General features: G+C 38.1%; 1 protein-coding gene across 3 annotated transcripts in view; it reads left to right on the forward strand.

The window, feature by feature from the left end:
- Positions 1–15,246, forward strand: part of MEIS2 (Meis homeobox 2) — a 173,817-nt gene that overhangs the window by 39,553 nt on the left and 119,018 nt on the right. For all 3 annotated transcript variants that reach the window (XM_066551561.1, XM_066551559.1, XM_066551560.1), the window contains exon 8: positions 12,176–12,321. In XM_066551561.1, coding sequence (XP_066407658.1) covers positions 12,176–12,321 — 146 coding nt within the window. The remainder of the gene's footprint in view (positions 1–12,175; positions 12,322–15,246) is intronic.

Here is a 15,246-nt window from a genome sequence, read left to right on the forward strand (position 1 = left end):
AGACATGAAAAAATGTAATGCTCAAATGAGCACAGGAGTGTGGTGGCATGTTTGCATTTAAAAGTAGTAATATATAATATTCACTTATATAAGAGCCACCACCAATATCACGTATTACTTTCAAAGCAGTTTTCATTGAAAGCTGTGTCCTTGCTTATTTGAGAAGTTAAAAAATATTTTGCTTAAAATTTACTGAAGGTAACTTTCTGAGCCAGCAACAGAAAAAGGGAATAGAATACCTTGTGTTAGATAATGCTATTAGCTATCTCAATTCTTATGTGCAGTGTAAATCTCTGTTAAGTTTTAAAACCTGACATAGTAAAACACAGGTAAAAATATCTTAAGTATAAAATTGCAAGCAGGGGGTTAATGTCTTTGAGGCAAATCTTAATTGCTGAGATCCTATTTGGTAGGATTTTGTTTTGTTTTGTGGGGTTATTTTTGGTTTGGTTTGGTTTTTTGGACTTTTTTTTTTTTTAATAATATTGGCCTTTCATTGGCATTATTTCACCAAGTTTTTAGGAAGAGGGGGAGAAGGAGAGAGAGATGGAGAGACTGTGTGAAGTTTCTTCTAATGCATAATGTATTTAAATACTGTACTTTCTGGATTGTTGCCACTAACCAGCTCAGAAATGATTCCTGTTTCCTCCTTACAGACTTGCAGTAAGGAGTCAGAGATGACCATGTCTACAGTCATTCCTAGCTGGTGTCAGAACATGACAATTCTGTTGTTCTGGGTCAGTGGTGAATAACTCACTCAAATGGTGCAAAGTCAGCCAGTTCTTAATTTTTTATCTCCTCAAGAGTGCATTCAGTGACTTTATCACTGAGAAGAATGACTCCCCTGCCTAGTGTGATCAAGATCTGGAAATTTGTTGCATCAGCACATTTAGCCTGGACTGCTACTTGATTGGTGGGGCTTATATTTGATCTTATGGCAGACAGGTCAGCTTGCTGACTGGCTAGGTGAACCTAGGTCCAGAGGGAAGCTCCATTTTACCCATCTGAACCTGAAGGAAGGGAAGTCTCATAACTTGCCAGGCTTTTCATTTGGGGTCCCTACATGTAGGCAACACTAACTCCTTTGAAGTAGAAAGTGGGGTGATGTAAGCTCTCTGGACCCCAACTTGTGAGGCTCTTCCCTAAAAAGAGCTCATGGACACAAATTAGTTCTAGGAAGACTTTGTAGACACTTCATATTTGTGTTTTGTAATATTTTCTGTAACAGTGAAAGACTTGAAATGAAATTACAGGTTATGAGCAAAAAGGCAGTGCATCAGGTCTCAGAGTGGGTGTCTGTGCTTTTGAGTTTTGTGCTGTGAACTTTTTAAAAAATAGAGTTACAACAACTTAGTACCCTGTGGTTTTGCTATTTTTATGCTTCCTCATTTTCTAAATCCACTTCATTGAAACTTTTGTCAAAAGCTTTTTCCCCTGTTTCTATGGAATTATGTGTATGCCAATACACTTTCAATCACTTAAAGCGGCCCAAAGCATCTTTTGGAACAGTTTGACTACAGAGAAAGGTGGCCATAGCCATTCCTTCTTTTTTGCTTTCTTTTTAATCATATTCTCTGGATTAAAAAATCAGTAAAATTATACAATGGAAAAAAAATTGCTTGTCTGCCTTTCTGATATCATAAAGATATCTGTCAGGGACTAACTATGAGCTTTAGCTCCCTTATGCTTGCTCTTTTTGTCCATCTACTGGACTTCAAAGGAAAGAAACATTTCAGGTCTTTCCAGTAACCACTTTTAAGCATCCAGTATGTACAGCACGTGAGTTGTTGATGGCTTACAGTTTATGTTTATGAGGCTTCTTGGAGGAAAAGACTTCTGAAAAATAGTACCCACAAAAATAAAGACGGGCAGGTCCAAAGCACACAGTTGTCATCTGGAGAATGATTCACTAGTGGGAGCAAGACTTGATTGAGTCCTTTGATTTGAGCGCCAAGTAGCACATCACTTATAAAGAGTATTAGTTGTTTTTCCAAATACATAACACCCTATATTTAAAGTACAGGCTTTAAGTTAAACCTGCAAGAGCAGACTGTCAGTGTTCCCACGTAACCCTTCACATTCTGGCATTTTCCAGACTGCCAGCCAAATGAACACTTTAGGAGGAGGTGCATATATATGTCCGCAGCACCCAGCGGGTTAATCCACCCTACTGTGCATAGGTGTTGGAGCTCTTATGGTATGTAAGACTTGCCGAGTTTGGAGTTGTTTTGTACTTTTAAATTTTTTTCTGAACTATGCATTCACAGCAAGCATCTCTTCTTACGCTGTTCAAGAGTTTGTGAATGCATATCAAGACAGTACTTTCATTTGTTTTATGTAAAACACACATTCATGTACATTTTATCATCAGAAAAAGTTTTTATGGTTCATTTTGAGACCTTTCTACTAAAACATCTTTTTTTTTTTTTAAAGCATTTGGCCATCCTCTGTTTTTTTTAAATACAACTTAAAATAGACAAATGTGCATTTTGGACTTGTGGCCTAACAAGTGTCCTTTTCAGTAATTGGAGCTTTTAACTTAGTATCTCTCAGGAATAACTGTCTGTTACTTTTCTAGTTCTTTTTTTTTTAATGATGAAAAAACCTTTTCCATGTGTACCCATATGTAACATTTCAGCAACTGCTTACTTAATAACTAAACAGCTCTGAAAAAAGAGGTTTCTAATGTGGACAGTACATGGACTCTTGCTGTACTAGTGGGCATCATTTTAGGGGCTGTCTCCTGGACAAGCAGTTGTTGACAAACAGCATAGGGTCTAAGGGGAAGACATTAAAGATGTGCAAGACATTAAAATAAAATAAAAAGTAATTTATATACTTTTAACAACTCTAAGGAAAATTGAGATGCTATGATTGCTATTTTCCTTTTAAAAAAACCAATGATTTTTACTCTTAAAGAAATTACATTAATGATTTAATGAAGAATGGTGCAGGATGTTAGTCATCATCTACTTTTAAGTTCTCACATTCTGCTATATATAAGCAACTGCAAAATAGTAAAGGTTAAATATTGAAGTACAACTGAACTTAATTACTTCAACTGCAGGTAGAATTTTAATTGAACTTAGCTATTTTGCCCACATTTGATATTATTCTAATGATAAAAGTAACAGCATAACAAATAAAAAAATCTACTTAGAACAAAATATAGCTCTTTAATGTATACTTTTACACAGTTGATAGAGAAAATGAAAAACATTATCCCAGAACTAAAAAAGGAAAATAGTCTCTTAACGGAGATGTGCTTTCAGCAAAAGAAAAATATTTTTTTTGTCTCCTGATTTCTTTAATGACTTGTTATTGTTGCCTCAGCTGTAGCCAGTCTGCAGCTGGTATTCTTAACAGAATTACTATGAGAATGCCAAAAATACTTCTCTAAAAATATATTAAAAAAAGACTTAAAAAGAATGCCACTAAAACTGCAGCACAAGGACACTTTGTGTGACAGTGTTTAGTAGGATGAAAAATTTAAACAGAATAACAACTATTTACATTCACACTGCAAAGTAATTACTGAAGCATATAGAATTCTTAAACCTATTTTAATAATGCTTTCCTTCAGCCTAGATACCAAAAACTGGGAGTACACTTACCAACTTGTACTGAGGTGGGGAGGGTGGGAATTGAAGTTAAAACCATGTAGAAAAAAGTCTATTGAACACTTTCCTGATGAGGTACAATGTAAGCTTCACTTTTAAATAGAAGAATGTCATAAATCAGCATAAACCACATGTTTTAATGAGTGTATCTCCTCTGGAATTGTGCAGTGCTTGCAATTCTCTGTGACCAAGACATGGATCTGGTCTTAGATTTCTTACTCAGGCAAAACTGCCACTGACATTAATGATAATTTTGCTTGAATAGAACAAAGTACTTAATGGGAGTTGTGCCAGCATGAGGGGTGCGAGATTAGGATAAACGTGCAAAAAAGTACAACTTCAAATGGCTGTACCTTTGACTTCTACAGCTAGCATTTCCTCCAACTACAAGGATCTTAATTATAACATTTTCTGGTTCAAAGATTAACATTTAGCATTCTGGGAAAGACTTTCTGGACTTTAGTAACCTGATCAGCACGGTCTCCTTTTGGTCTCTGCCTCTTTCTGGTTCTTTGTATTGCAGGGGAGATGATAGTATCTGGCACATTCCTCGGATGTCTTGAAGATAGCAGCCTTCTGTGTTTGGGGCTGAAAGATTGTGAACTCTGTGTTAGCAGAAATGCCACACAGGGGAGGTGAATAGAACATTAAAAAAGCTTTAGCTTTAGGTACTGCAGCGCAAGCAGAGTTGAATTTGAGAGCTGGGACTTAAGTGGACATTTGTCCCTGCTTTCTTCCTTAATAAAATCTGAGTGTTAACTGTGGGTAAGGGCATTTGAGAGATCACTAAAAATGAATCATTGAGTGCCCAGAAGAGCTTTATTATGATATACTATGGAGAACTTTAGAATATACCTAGTACTTTTTAAGTGGTTATCAGATACATGTAGGAGTTACTATTATGGAAGTGAATTATTTTGTCCTTCGCTGCAGAAGCAAAATAATTTGCCGAATTAAAATGTCAAAATAAAACTCATCAAAAGCTGGATCTGTGTGGTCCTTTCTGGCCCTGTGCTCCCATCCAATTTTCTTTTGCCCCATGAAAAGCTATTGAATCAAAAATCACAAGCACCAACCAGCAACATTTGTTGTGTTTGTGTATGTGTAGTCCATTTTGAAAAACCTGATGACATACTAAATCTGGGGGAAAAAATCTCAGTGCAGAAATCCGGACTGGCCAAATTGGTTTTTAAAAAATTAATTTTAAAAATCCCCAGACAGATATCAGGTTCCAGTACTGAGTTCTTGTAGGAAGAGGCAAGAGAGGTTGCTTAGTTCAGTTTGTTTGCCTCAGAAGCAATCAGATAGAAGGAATTATTCTGCTCCTGAAGTTCTTCATAAGTGTTGCCACTGCCCAGTTAACCAGTGTGAAAATACCATGGAAAATAAATTATTAAACTATACTGTTATTACTAACTTGCCAGTTCCAGAGAAACAAATGCAGCCACATTTACATATGTGTCCATCTGTCTGTTTTTACACTTTATGTCTTCAACCAGTGGGTGAAATTGTTTTAATCCAAGCTGCAGTCTATTTTTTTTTTTAATTTGTTTTTTCCCCCTGCTGATATTTTTCTCTGTGTGTATGTTATTTGTAGATGGACATGCATATTCTTGACAGTAGCTAGTCCTTAATTGCCCCTTTAAGTAACCTAATCTATCTGGCCGTGGTAGTTTTAACTGGAGTATGCAGCAGAGTTCTCCATGGATAATTTTCGTTAGTTAGCAGATTGTTACCATCTCAGTGTTGCTGAAATCCCTAATCTCAGGTCAGCGTGAAGCTGCAGTGGTTACAATCCTGTTGCCTGATGCAGTGTTGAATGGAAGTGCTTTCTGTCAGAAACATGTGGTCTCTTCAGTGGAGAGCCTGCGTAAATCCTGTGTAAATAGAGGGAGGCTAACAAAGGATGAGCCCCTGCAGCTCAGAGCATTTGGAGCCATTTGGAGGCTGAATTTGCTAAATGCTGCTTATACCGCCTGAAAAGTTGAAGAGAAAGGAGCACAAAATCCCTTCTTTTTTCTCTTTCTGCTCCTACCCTGGGGGGAGGGTGTTAAGGGCCAGGGAAGCCTGAGGTAAGCCTATGAAGACTGTTTTTTCAGTGCTCTTTTGAGTGTGAAAAAGGTGGCATGGGTCACTGTCCCCTCTTTAATGTCGGAAAACCCACACAGTTAGTAAATGTTGCATGTAAACTAACGCATTTCATCCCTTCTCCTGCACTCCACGGCAGTGGGCCATGAACTAGTCACTTGAAAATCACAGAAAAATTTCACTTCAACATGTCTGGACAGTTTAGCACAGCAGGAACGTAAGAGAGATCAGTAATTAGCAGTTTGCTTTACTGTTGTTCCCCTTGTCTGCATTGGAACACTTTTTTCACCTGATGAGAAAAAATGTTGGATTGCAATGAACAAACCATGAACCTCCTGGCTGTATAAAGGAGCTTAACATTTAAACTGTGGTTTATTAATTTTCTCTTATATGAGCTACAAAAATACATTTTTGACGTTTGACAGAATTTCTAAGATTTCTCAATTCACTTTACAAATAAACATGAAATCTAAACACAGACAATTAAGAACACAAAAAGGCCAGTCTTTTTCTTATTTTTGGACAGAAAAATAATAAAAGGGGAAATGTGAAACTTAACAGTTCTGAAAATAATTTTGAAAGACTTAGATCACTGATTTTATAGCATGCATGGCTATAATAAGAGCTGAAATGTCATTCACATGTGCATCATTCCTACTTTGAATAAATAATAAAACATTAGTGAATTTCTTTTTGCAAATAAGATATATTAGTGACTCTAGACAGGTGCCTATCCAGAAACAGAAAATAAACAGTTTTCATTCTGCCTCTTGTAAATACACTTTATATACAAGATACTATGCAAGTCCTTAAGCCTTTAACACATATTGCCAGATGGCAATAGGGACTTGCTCCTGAATGACAAACTATGCTAAGTTGTAATTAGATTACATAGAATTGCTTTGTATGTGGGGTCTGATAGCATCTTAAGTTTTCTTCCTATTTGAATTTTCAATAATTATTAATTCATACATGTCATCTTTACATTATCAGCCCAGTGGAATTGCTGGGTTTTATTCTGGAAAGCAAAAGAAGAGCTTGAGACAACGCCAGGTCTTTGTCTCCTTCTAGAAGGGCATCCTCTAGAGAGATGGTAGTGGTATATGTCTGAAATTTTCTCCTGTTCTCTCTAGTGCACCAGTGTCCAACCTTTCTTTCTGTCCAAGCTGCTCTCTGAAACATAGAACAGGGAAACATGAAGCATATGTTTGGTGTCTCAGAGACACCAGGGCAGAGAATGCAGTGGTCTGATTACAGCAGCTCACCTGAGGACACTCCATTCCAGGAAGAAGTGACCATGCAGGTCAGCACAGGCTCAGCGTGCCTGTAAGGCCCCTGAACAGCTTCTGATGGCTCCTTTCCTCCTGGAGTAAAGTAATTTAGCAAAACCAGCACAGGTACTGGCAGAGCAGTGCCAATGACGGCCCAGCTCTAAGCTGGGTTGCCCACCTGAACTGTTTGTGATTTTCAAAGTCCCACACTTGCCAGTCATAACCTATCTTAGTTTCCCTGGGCAAGAAATGCAGGAGATAAGTATGGCCTCTTGCCTCCTGTGGTGTGAGGAAACTTAACTCAACTTCATGGAACAAGGATCATTAAGAGGAAGAGAAAGAAAAAAAACAATCCATAGCCAGGACTTCATTCAAAGATCTGTGATCTACTGGAGCTGTAAGGCTAAAAGCCTGATAATTTTAACAGGATGGAATGAAGATAAGGATTCTCCTGAAGGGTCTTTGAATCTGGAGCTGACCTTCCCTCTCTGTTAGTCTTCCTTTAAGTACAGACTATCTTATCTTCAAAAACATCTTCAGACAGTTCTCTCCAGCTTTTTGACAGTGATAATTAACCAGATTTTTAAGATTTTTCTCTAGTGGTGATATGGATTGTATTACTAAGCCGAATGTCCCTATTAATAATGGTTTACATAATTTATGTGTCTAGATGGGCACATTATAAGTACAAACAAATAATTGCAAGTTGTGAATATCGGCTGTATGCAGATTTTCTTCTTTGTTTTGCATTTATATCTACATATCTACATATTCCGCTCCATCAAAATATTAGTCTGGAATATTAGAGTAGTTTACTTAAGGTCAGCATAGTGCACTGCAGCTTTCCTATACAGAAAAACTTTAACTTGCTTTTCGTATTGCATCCACTATTTTTAGAAAAATGGCGAAGTGTCTTGTTTTCCCCCGAGTTTAGATACTCCTGCTGTTCTCTCTTTTGCTTTAGTGTGACAAACCTTAAAGCTGTAAGGGGCCTCTGATGATGAAGAAGCTCAAACACTGAGTTCTGAAATGTACTTTTCCAGAAATCACTTTTTAAACTGCTCTACTGGCTATGATGGTAATAGAAACTATTTCTAGAATTTGAATCTGGACTGTTACCAGGCTTCTGTGCTTTGGCCTGACTGGGTCATCCTTTTCACTTATCATTTTGATAGATTGTGAATTTGTTATTCATCCTGTTCACACGCGGTAAAAGGACAAGATGGGCAACTTCTAAACTTGCTTCATCTGTTGCTGGGTTTTTACTCTATGAAGAGCACAAGGACTAGGGTTGAGATAATACTGATAGTGTGGGAGACTAATGAAGAAAAATTCATTGATACAATAAGGTTGGACAGGCTTTACATAGGACTGGTCTCTGTTTCTCAAAGAGTCCTTGGCTATGTCAACACTGGGCTTTGCAAGCTTATCTGTCCAAGGAAATCAGCTTGCAGCAAACTGGAATTATGGTGCAAAGGAAACCCTGCCATGACTGCTTATTTGATATTTTTTAAAGAAGAGGTAATATCCTTTGCTTTCAATGCAAAGGAATTCAGCTTGTGGAACGAAACCCTCAGCACATACTAAGAGTGCCTGAGCACAGAGCCAGTGTGGAAGCCCCAATTTCCCACTGTGTAAAGAAGACTTGCGTCTTCAGCGTCCTCAGCAAACTCTTCCCCTATAAGAGAAGGTCTTTAAGGAACCCCAGGTGGGTCCCTTTGCAAGGTTTCTTGTAAACTCTTTCCATCTTTTATAGGGGTTATTGAGACTATTACATAGCATTGCTATAATCTTAGGCTGGGTAAAAAGCCTAAGTCTCTACTGGCTCGAATCAGGCCTAGTCATTGACACCTCACAAAGAGAGTGCCACTTAAGAATTCTCCACCTTCCTGCAACACTGATAGGGTTTTGCAATCATGCGTACTCTTTGCACAAGGATAAATGAGTGAACAGTATGGGAAGCAGGAGAAAATCACCTTTAATTTTTTTGGTTCTGTGTGAAAGAGAGAGACAGTGGACCAAAATCCAAACCTTAATTTCTCCTCTAGAAAATTGGGATAACTATGCTTGTATAATTGCCATTTCCATAGAACTTTGGATTTTACTCTATTCTTCTTAGAAATTACCATCTAAGCCAGGATATGAATGGTTCATATAAGCAGAATCTCTTGTAATGATGATTTAAATTATTTAAATTTTGATTCCTTCATACAGTAGTGAAAAATATGGTTAATCCAGTCTGCCATAAAGTGACTATCATATCTGTTCATTTTATTTCACTTTTGATATTGTACTTTTCTCCATTTAAAGCAACTGACATTTATTTGGATAAAGAAAGCTAGGACCAGAAGTAAATAATTCCATCTTGGAAAAGACTGTTATGGGCTTTTTCTATGATTTCTTCTCACTAGAACCTGCATCCACTAAACTGAGTGGTTGTAGTCCTATTAAAGAATATGACATTACAGATTAACAGGCCTGTCGTACACCAGTAGGAACAAATCTGGCTGCATTTTTCTTCTGATATCATTTGGAGTTACAATATTTGAATTTTCTTTTGTGAGGTTATGGAACAGATTAGGGAAGCACTGACTCTTATGATTTCAACTGCTGATTAGGATGGGAAGGCAATGAGAGCTTTAACTGAACTTTTCTTTCTTGGGCTGCTATTAGCTTTTTCAAACCAGGATATTAATAACCTCATCAAAAAGTCCAAACACTGATATAGCATGTGGGAGACTCCTGCTGAGGATGCTCACAAATAGGAGAGTATATGCAGACAGACAGGAATTTGTCCATAGAGAGAGTGAACTGGTGTTTCTGTGGTTTGAAAGGATGGTGCAGAGCAGAAGTTTTACAGCTCCACACATCCTGTGCATACACACATTACTTTTACATAAAGAGACAAAGATATCTTTATCCGCACGACAGATAGACAAACAGACTGACTGACTTCAAACTTGCACTTTCAGTAGAGATTTTTCCCCCCATCTCCGGGTACTGCTTTTCAAAATTGCCTGAGGCTACAGTACAGCACCTCAGATCCCCAAGGCCCATTGCCTGGCTCCTAATAGCCACTCTCCATCTGTGTCACATGAACAGCTGATGAGATAGCTCCAGTGTCTGTATTTTGGAGAGCATATCCACCCAGGTTAAAATGCTGGGGTTGCCAAGGAGCAGTCAGAAGCCATTAGTGTTTGTGAGAATTTGCCTTGCAGCAGTTCCTTGGCATAGTGGAAAGTGTGTGTGCGTGTGTGTGTGCGCGCGCACACGTGTCTGTGAGAGAGGGGTAGGGTGGAATACATGGGGGGGAAGAAGGCAGCAGAAAGGAGTGCTTTCTAAATAACTGATATATTACAAAAGCAAACAGTTGGTTACAGTGTTTAGAGCTTCCATAATCTCTTCAACTACCTTACTGTGATTTGACTCTCCTTTCTCTATCGTTAATAGAAGAGGAAAAAAAAAGGCACGAGAAACACAGCAGCGACTTCAGGGTCTTGCTCTGGTGTTTGGGCAGATGGAAAGGAGCTGCTCTGCCTTGGGGCAGGGTGGTTGTAATGAAGTGGCCTGTCAGTCTGTAAATAGTGAGGGTCATCTCTTCCATGTGATGGAGGGTATCACATTGCAGTGAAAATGGAAATGTCAATAAAATTAATCTGCCAGCTCTTTGCTGTGGCTTTTTCTGTCTCTCCAGTCCAAAAGGGTCAGTTTTTCAGAGGGGACGCAGTACAAGAAGGGTGATCTGGCATGGAAGGGAAGATGGAGCTGAAATGCAAGTTTTGAAGCAAATGGACTGTATGTAGCAGCAATGTATTTCGTTTAGTAGCACTACAGATCTAGACGAGGCTATAGGAATTAGCTCATGAATCTATAGCATTCCTCAGGAAGCTATGGAGCGTCTAGCTCAGGCTACATTGAGCACAGAGTTTATTGTTTTAGGCTTTCTTGGACAAGGTTTTTACTTAGCATGGGATTTATGGCATTTACTGCTAATGAATGTCTATTCTTAAATTACAAAAACCACCGTCTCAGCACAATTCCCAGATGTCCTTCCAGGACCTCGGCTTCTTAAACACCAGCAGGGAGCATAAACTCTCCACTTCTCTGTTTTCCTCTTTCGTGTGGCTCCGGGCTAATGATGTGTAAGGAAAACACAGCAATCTATAAAGTCTCAGTGCTGTCCCAGTATTCTTCATTTATTTTGCATTTGATTATGCCACAAGTCGGATCTTGTTTCTTTCCTTTTTTTAAAGTTATTAGTTCAAATATTAATGTAGGAATATGGCATATATTGCTGCTCTTGATTGATGCCTTCCCAAAAACAGGAAGACGTGCTCGTATGAATTTTAAGAAAGTAGGGGTCCTGCAATGCCTTGCCAGAAGAGTTTTTCAGATACATAATTTAGATGCCCTCCAGGCAGGCTTTCAAGGCATTTTTGCTGGAGGGCAAGAAAAAATAACTATGACTGTTAAAAGTAAATGATTTTTGCTAATGCACAATTAATGCCAGGGAAAAGCACAGAAGAGAAGGATGTTGATGGAAAGTTCTGATTAAGTGAGAGCTCTACCTTGATGTGCATCTTTTTATTTTAATGATTATAACCACTGATGCAGAGATGTAGAAGTTTTCATGTCATGCAAATGCTATACGCAGGGTCAGACTAGGTGTACGTGTTTGTGAGTGCGTGTGTGTGTGTGTGCTGGGAGGTGATGGTGACTGGGAGGGGCTCATCTGACAGTGTGTTATGTGCACTGAACAGTGACATGGTTACTGCCACCTCTGCAGAGGGCCTCGAATATATAGACTACAGAACATTTAACTTGATTACTTATACGTACATATTCAGAATGGTTGTAGGGATGCATTTACAGTAAATGGGTTTTCTTGTGGCAGGTTTTCTCACATTGAATCCCATAATTGAAAAAGAGGTACTGCACTATGTCAAGCCCACAATTATAATTGAATTAATGATATATGCATGTGTGAAACACAAAATTAGTATTTGGAGAAACACGGTTTTCTAATTTTTACATATTTGCATCAGCATTCTTATATAATAAGAAACAGTATGTGCCTGATCTAACAAATAAAAACCCCCCAAACTGTGGTAGTGTCTTGGCAATTAATGGTATTTTTTGGCTTCTGTATTTGGTTCATTAAACATCTCCTCCTTCCTGTTTTTCTCTTTGTTGTAGGTGATGGTTTAGACAACAGTGTAGCCTCACCTGGTACAGGAGATGATGATGACCCAGACAAGGACAAAAAGCGTCAGAAGAAAAGAGGCATTTTCCCCAAAGTAGCAACAAATATCATGAGAGCGTGGCTTTTCCAGCATCTCACAGTAAGTGGTGACCAAAACCAAAATAAATTTCTATTCATGTGCCTAATGAGGTTTATTCATCACTATTAGAAATCAATTATCCCCATAATTTTTTGCCCATTATTAGGTCTCAGGATTTGTTGCTTTTTTTTTATTAGATTTTTTTCCTTAGGTCTTGGAATCATGACAAATCTGAAAGAAATCTATCTATCTATCTATCTATCTATCTATCTAATCTCTATAGATGTATATATATACACATCCTTTGGAAAGAAAAAGAGAGAGAGTACAACGCCTTAGCATGGAACACCATCTATATACGAAGTAACCATTTTTGGCTTTGAACTATTCAAAATCTTCCTACAGACAGCAAAAGGGGGATTCTTTAACATATATAAAGCTCTGACTTCTGGATTCTTTATTGCTGGCCTCTTTTTACACAAACTTTGTATGTATGTGGTGAAAGAGAGAGCCCTGCTCTGTGTGCGTGTGCTGACATACGCTGTGGATGTTAGAGAAGTCAAAGCAGCAGCTTGCAACCTTGCCATTGTTACTTTTTTGTGAGGAAATAAAGAAAGCTTACAGATTCCCTAATTTTTCAGTTGTGTAACAGAGAGAATAAGCGCCTCTTTTGCTTCTCTTCATGTCCATAAATATTAAAACCTAGCCATATTCACATTTGGGGGGAGAGAGATTAAATATGTGAAATAGCAGCGCTTTCCTTGGGCTTTTATTTGTCCACTTGCTATTGGTATTGTGTTGGTGTTCTGTTGACTGTTATAGCTTCATTTAGGCATCAAAACACAATTCCACAGAAAACCTAGAAAGCCTAGTTTACTTCATGTGAGAAATGATGGAAACTGGTAAAATTATCAATTTTCTTCTTTCTTGCACTTTGAAATTGTTTCTTACTGATAAGGCTTGAAATGCTAACTGTTATTAACTGCCTCTTCTTCTACTGAAGTTTTATAAATTTCCATGGTTTTATAAATTTCCTGCTGTTGGTTACGGTGTAATGATTCTGGACCCGATTTATTTATGATAGAGACTATTGAACTGCTCTGCCAGCAGCACAGCTAAAGGGGGGAGAGATAGATTCACATTTCTAAACCATCATTTTGATGTAAAGACGTTAGTAGCAAACTAAGGTGCATTGATCTGGCCTGTGGGGTCAGGATTAGCTGGAATAGCCAGTGTCTCTGCTGGAGTAGTGGTTATTCCTGCCTCTCAGCTATGGCCATTTCAAAGGTCAGGTGCCCTGTACCCACTTGGCTCAGAGGAATTAGACAGAACATGAGTCTCTGGGCTGATTACTTAACCAAAGACAAAATAATGAGTCCTAAGCAAATACTGACTAATTGAAAGGGCTGTAAATCCATTACATATTGGTCAGGGATAATCAGGAGTATTTAATCACTTTTATCTATTCAGGAGCACTGAAGCTGCAACAGCAAAGCCCTGAACCTTGCCATGTGCTTATTATTCTCATCATTATCAAAATTACTTCACAGCTGTTCTTTGCTACATCACCTCAGCTGGAGATTTACTAACCTGTAAAATGTTTTTAATTTGGAAGTCGAGTGAGTGCTAGTGGAGGGTTTTTCATTTAGCTGTAGGGTATCTTTACACGAGTAGTACAGGCAGACAGCAAAAAGCAGGGCCACAAATAAACAAGTTTGGTTTGTAGACACCTCCATGTTAACTGCATTTCCTCCTATGAAATTTGTGATATCAATTTTTTTTCCTTCCTGCCTTTCTTTCTTATGTGCTCCTTGAAAGCATTTGACACTTGCTTATTAAACAGTCAACTGCCTCTCACTTCTCTTGAGGAAAGTTCTTCTGGCTTTTTGAAATCCCTTTTCCTTGTTTCTATCCTCTCTCTCCTGACCCTCTCCATCCTGCATGAATTAAGGAAATTTGCCGTCACTGGTGAGGATGGCCTCACAAAAATCAGATTAAATGAACACAAAAAAGCCCCAAACCTTTTACCGTCCAGGCTTTAATGAGTTTGCAGGTGTTGAAAGATTTACTGCGCTGTAATTCTCAGACCTGCAAACTGATAATGGAGACCCCTGACCAGTGCAATGTAAATTCAGAAAGATTCTTGCCATAAACACATGCAGGGAAGGAAGAAAACTCCTTTCTTTTAAAGATCTCACACTTTTTCTCAAATTAGCTTGTCCATTCAAAATGTTACTCTGGCTGAGCCAGAACGGGGGAATCTGTGATGTACAATTTTATTGTTTCAAGTAAATATCTTTACAATGACAGTCCATGATTCAATGTACATTCCTTCATTACTACTCTAACCTTATTTCAAATTGGTTTGTTCCTCTTTTGTGCTGTATGACCTGTTCTTGTATTACAATAATCCCCTGATGTACCCTTTTTTCTTTCTCTCTCTCGCTCTCTCTTTTTTTTTTTTTAAGAAACTAATTGAATTATCTCATTATTTTAATTTGTTAAGCAAATGTATTTTATGTCTCAGGATGTATTCTTAAAGAAGGAGCTGCTTAGGCTTTGCCCCCTGAATGGGCCATTGGTACATTTTGACATTCATGCATTCATTAAGGAGAGGAACATAAAAGAGCTCTGGTTGTATTTTTTTTTTCAAACACCCAACCAGCATGGAGCAACTTTTCCATAAGCCACAGGGGTCTCTCTACATATGTTCTCAACTGCAAGCCATTGTCACCTATTCTGAATACCTCAAAAGGACAAATAAAAAACTAAAGGCCAACTGTAGCAATTGTTAGCTGTTAGTCTCAATATGACAAAAATCATTAACCTCTGATTTCCCTGGAAGGAGAGGCAGTGGCAGTCCATCTCTTCTGGCATGGATTAAATGTAGAAGCCCATTAGACTGTCAAATTCCAAGAGAGTAACTCAGATCTGACCATTGTATTTACTTATGATTTTAAATAAAATGCTATTTTTTTTTCTTTA

This window comes from Molothrus aeneus, chromosome 6 (assembly GCF_037042795.1).
Source record: "Molothrus aeneus isolate 106 chromosome 6, BPBGC_Maene_1.0, whole genome shotgun sequence".
Classification (NCBI taxonomy): Eukaryota; Metazoa; Chordata; class Aves; order Passeriformes; family Icteridae; genus Molothrus; species Molothrus aeneus.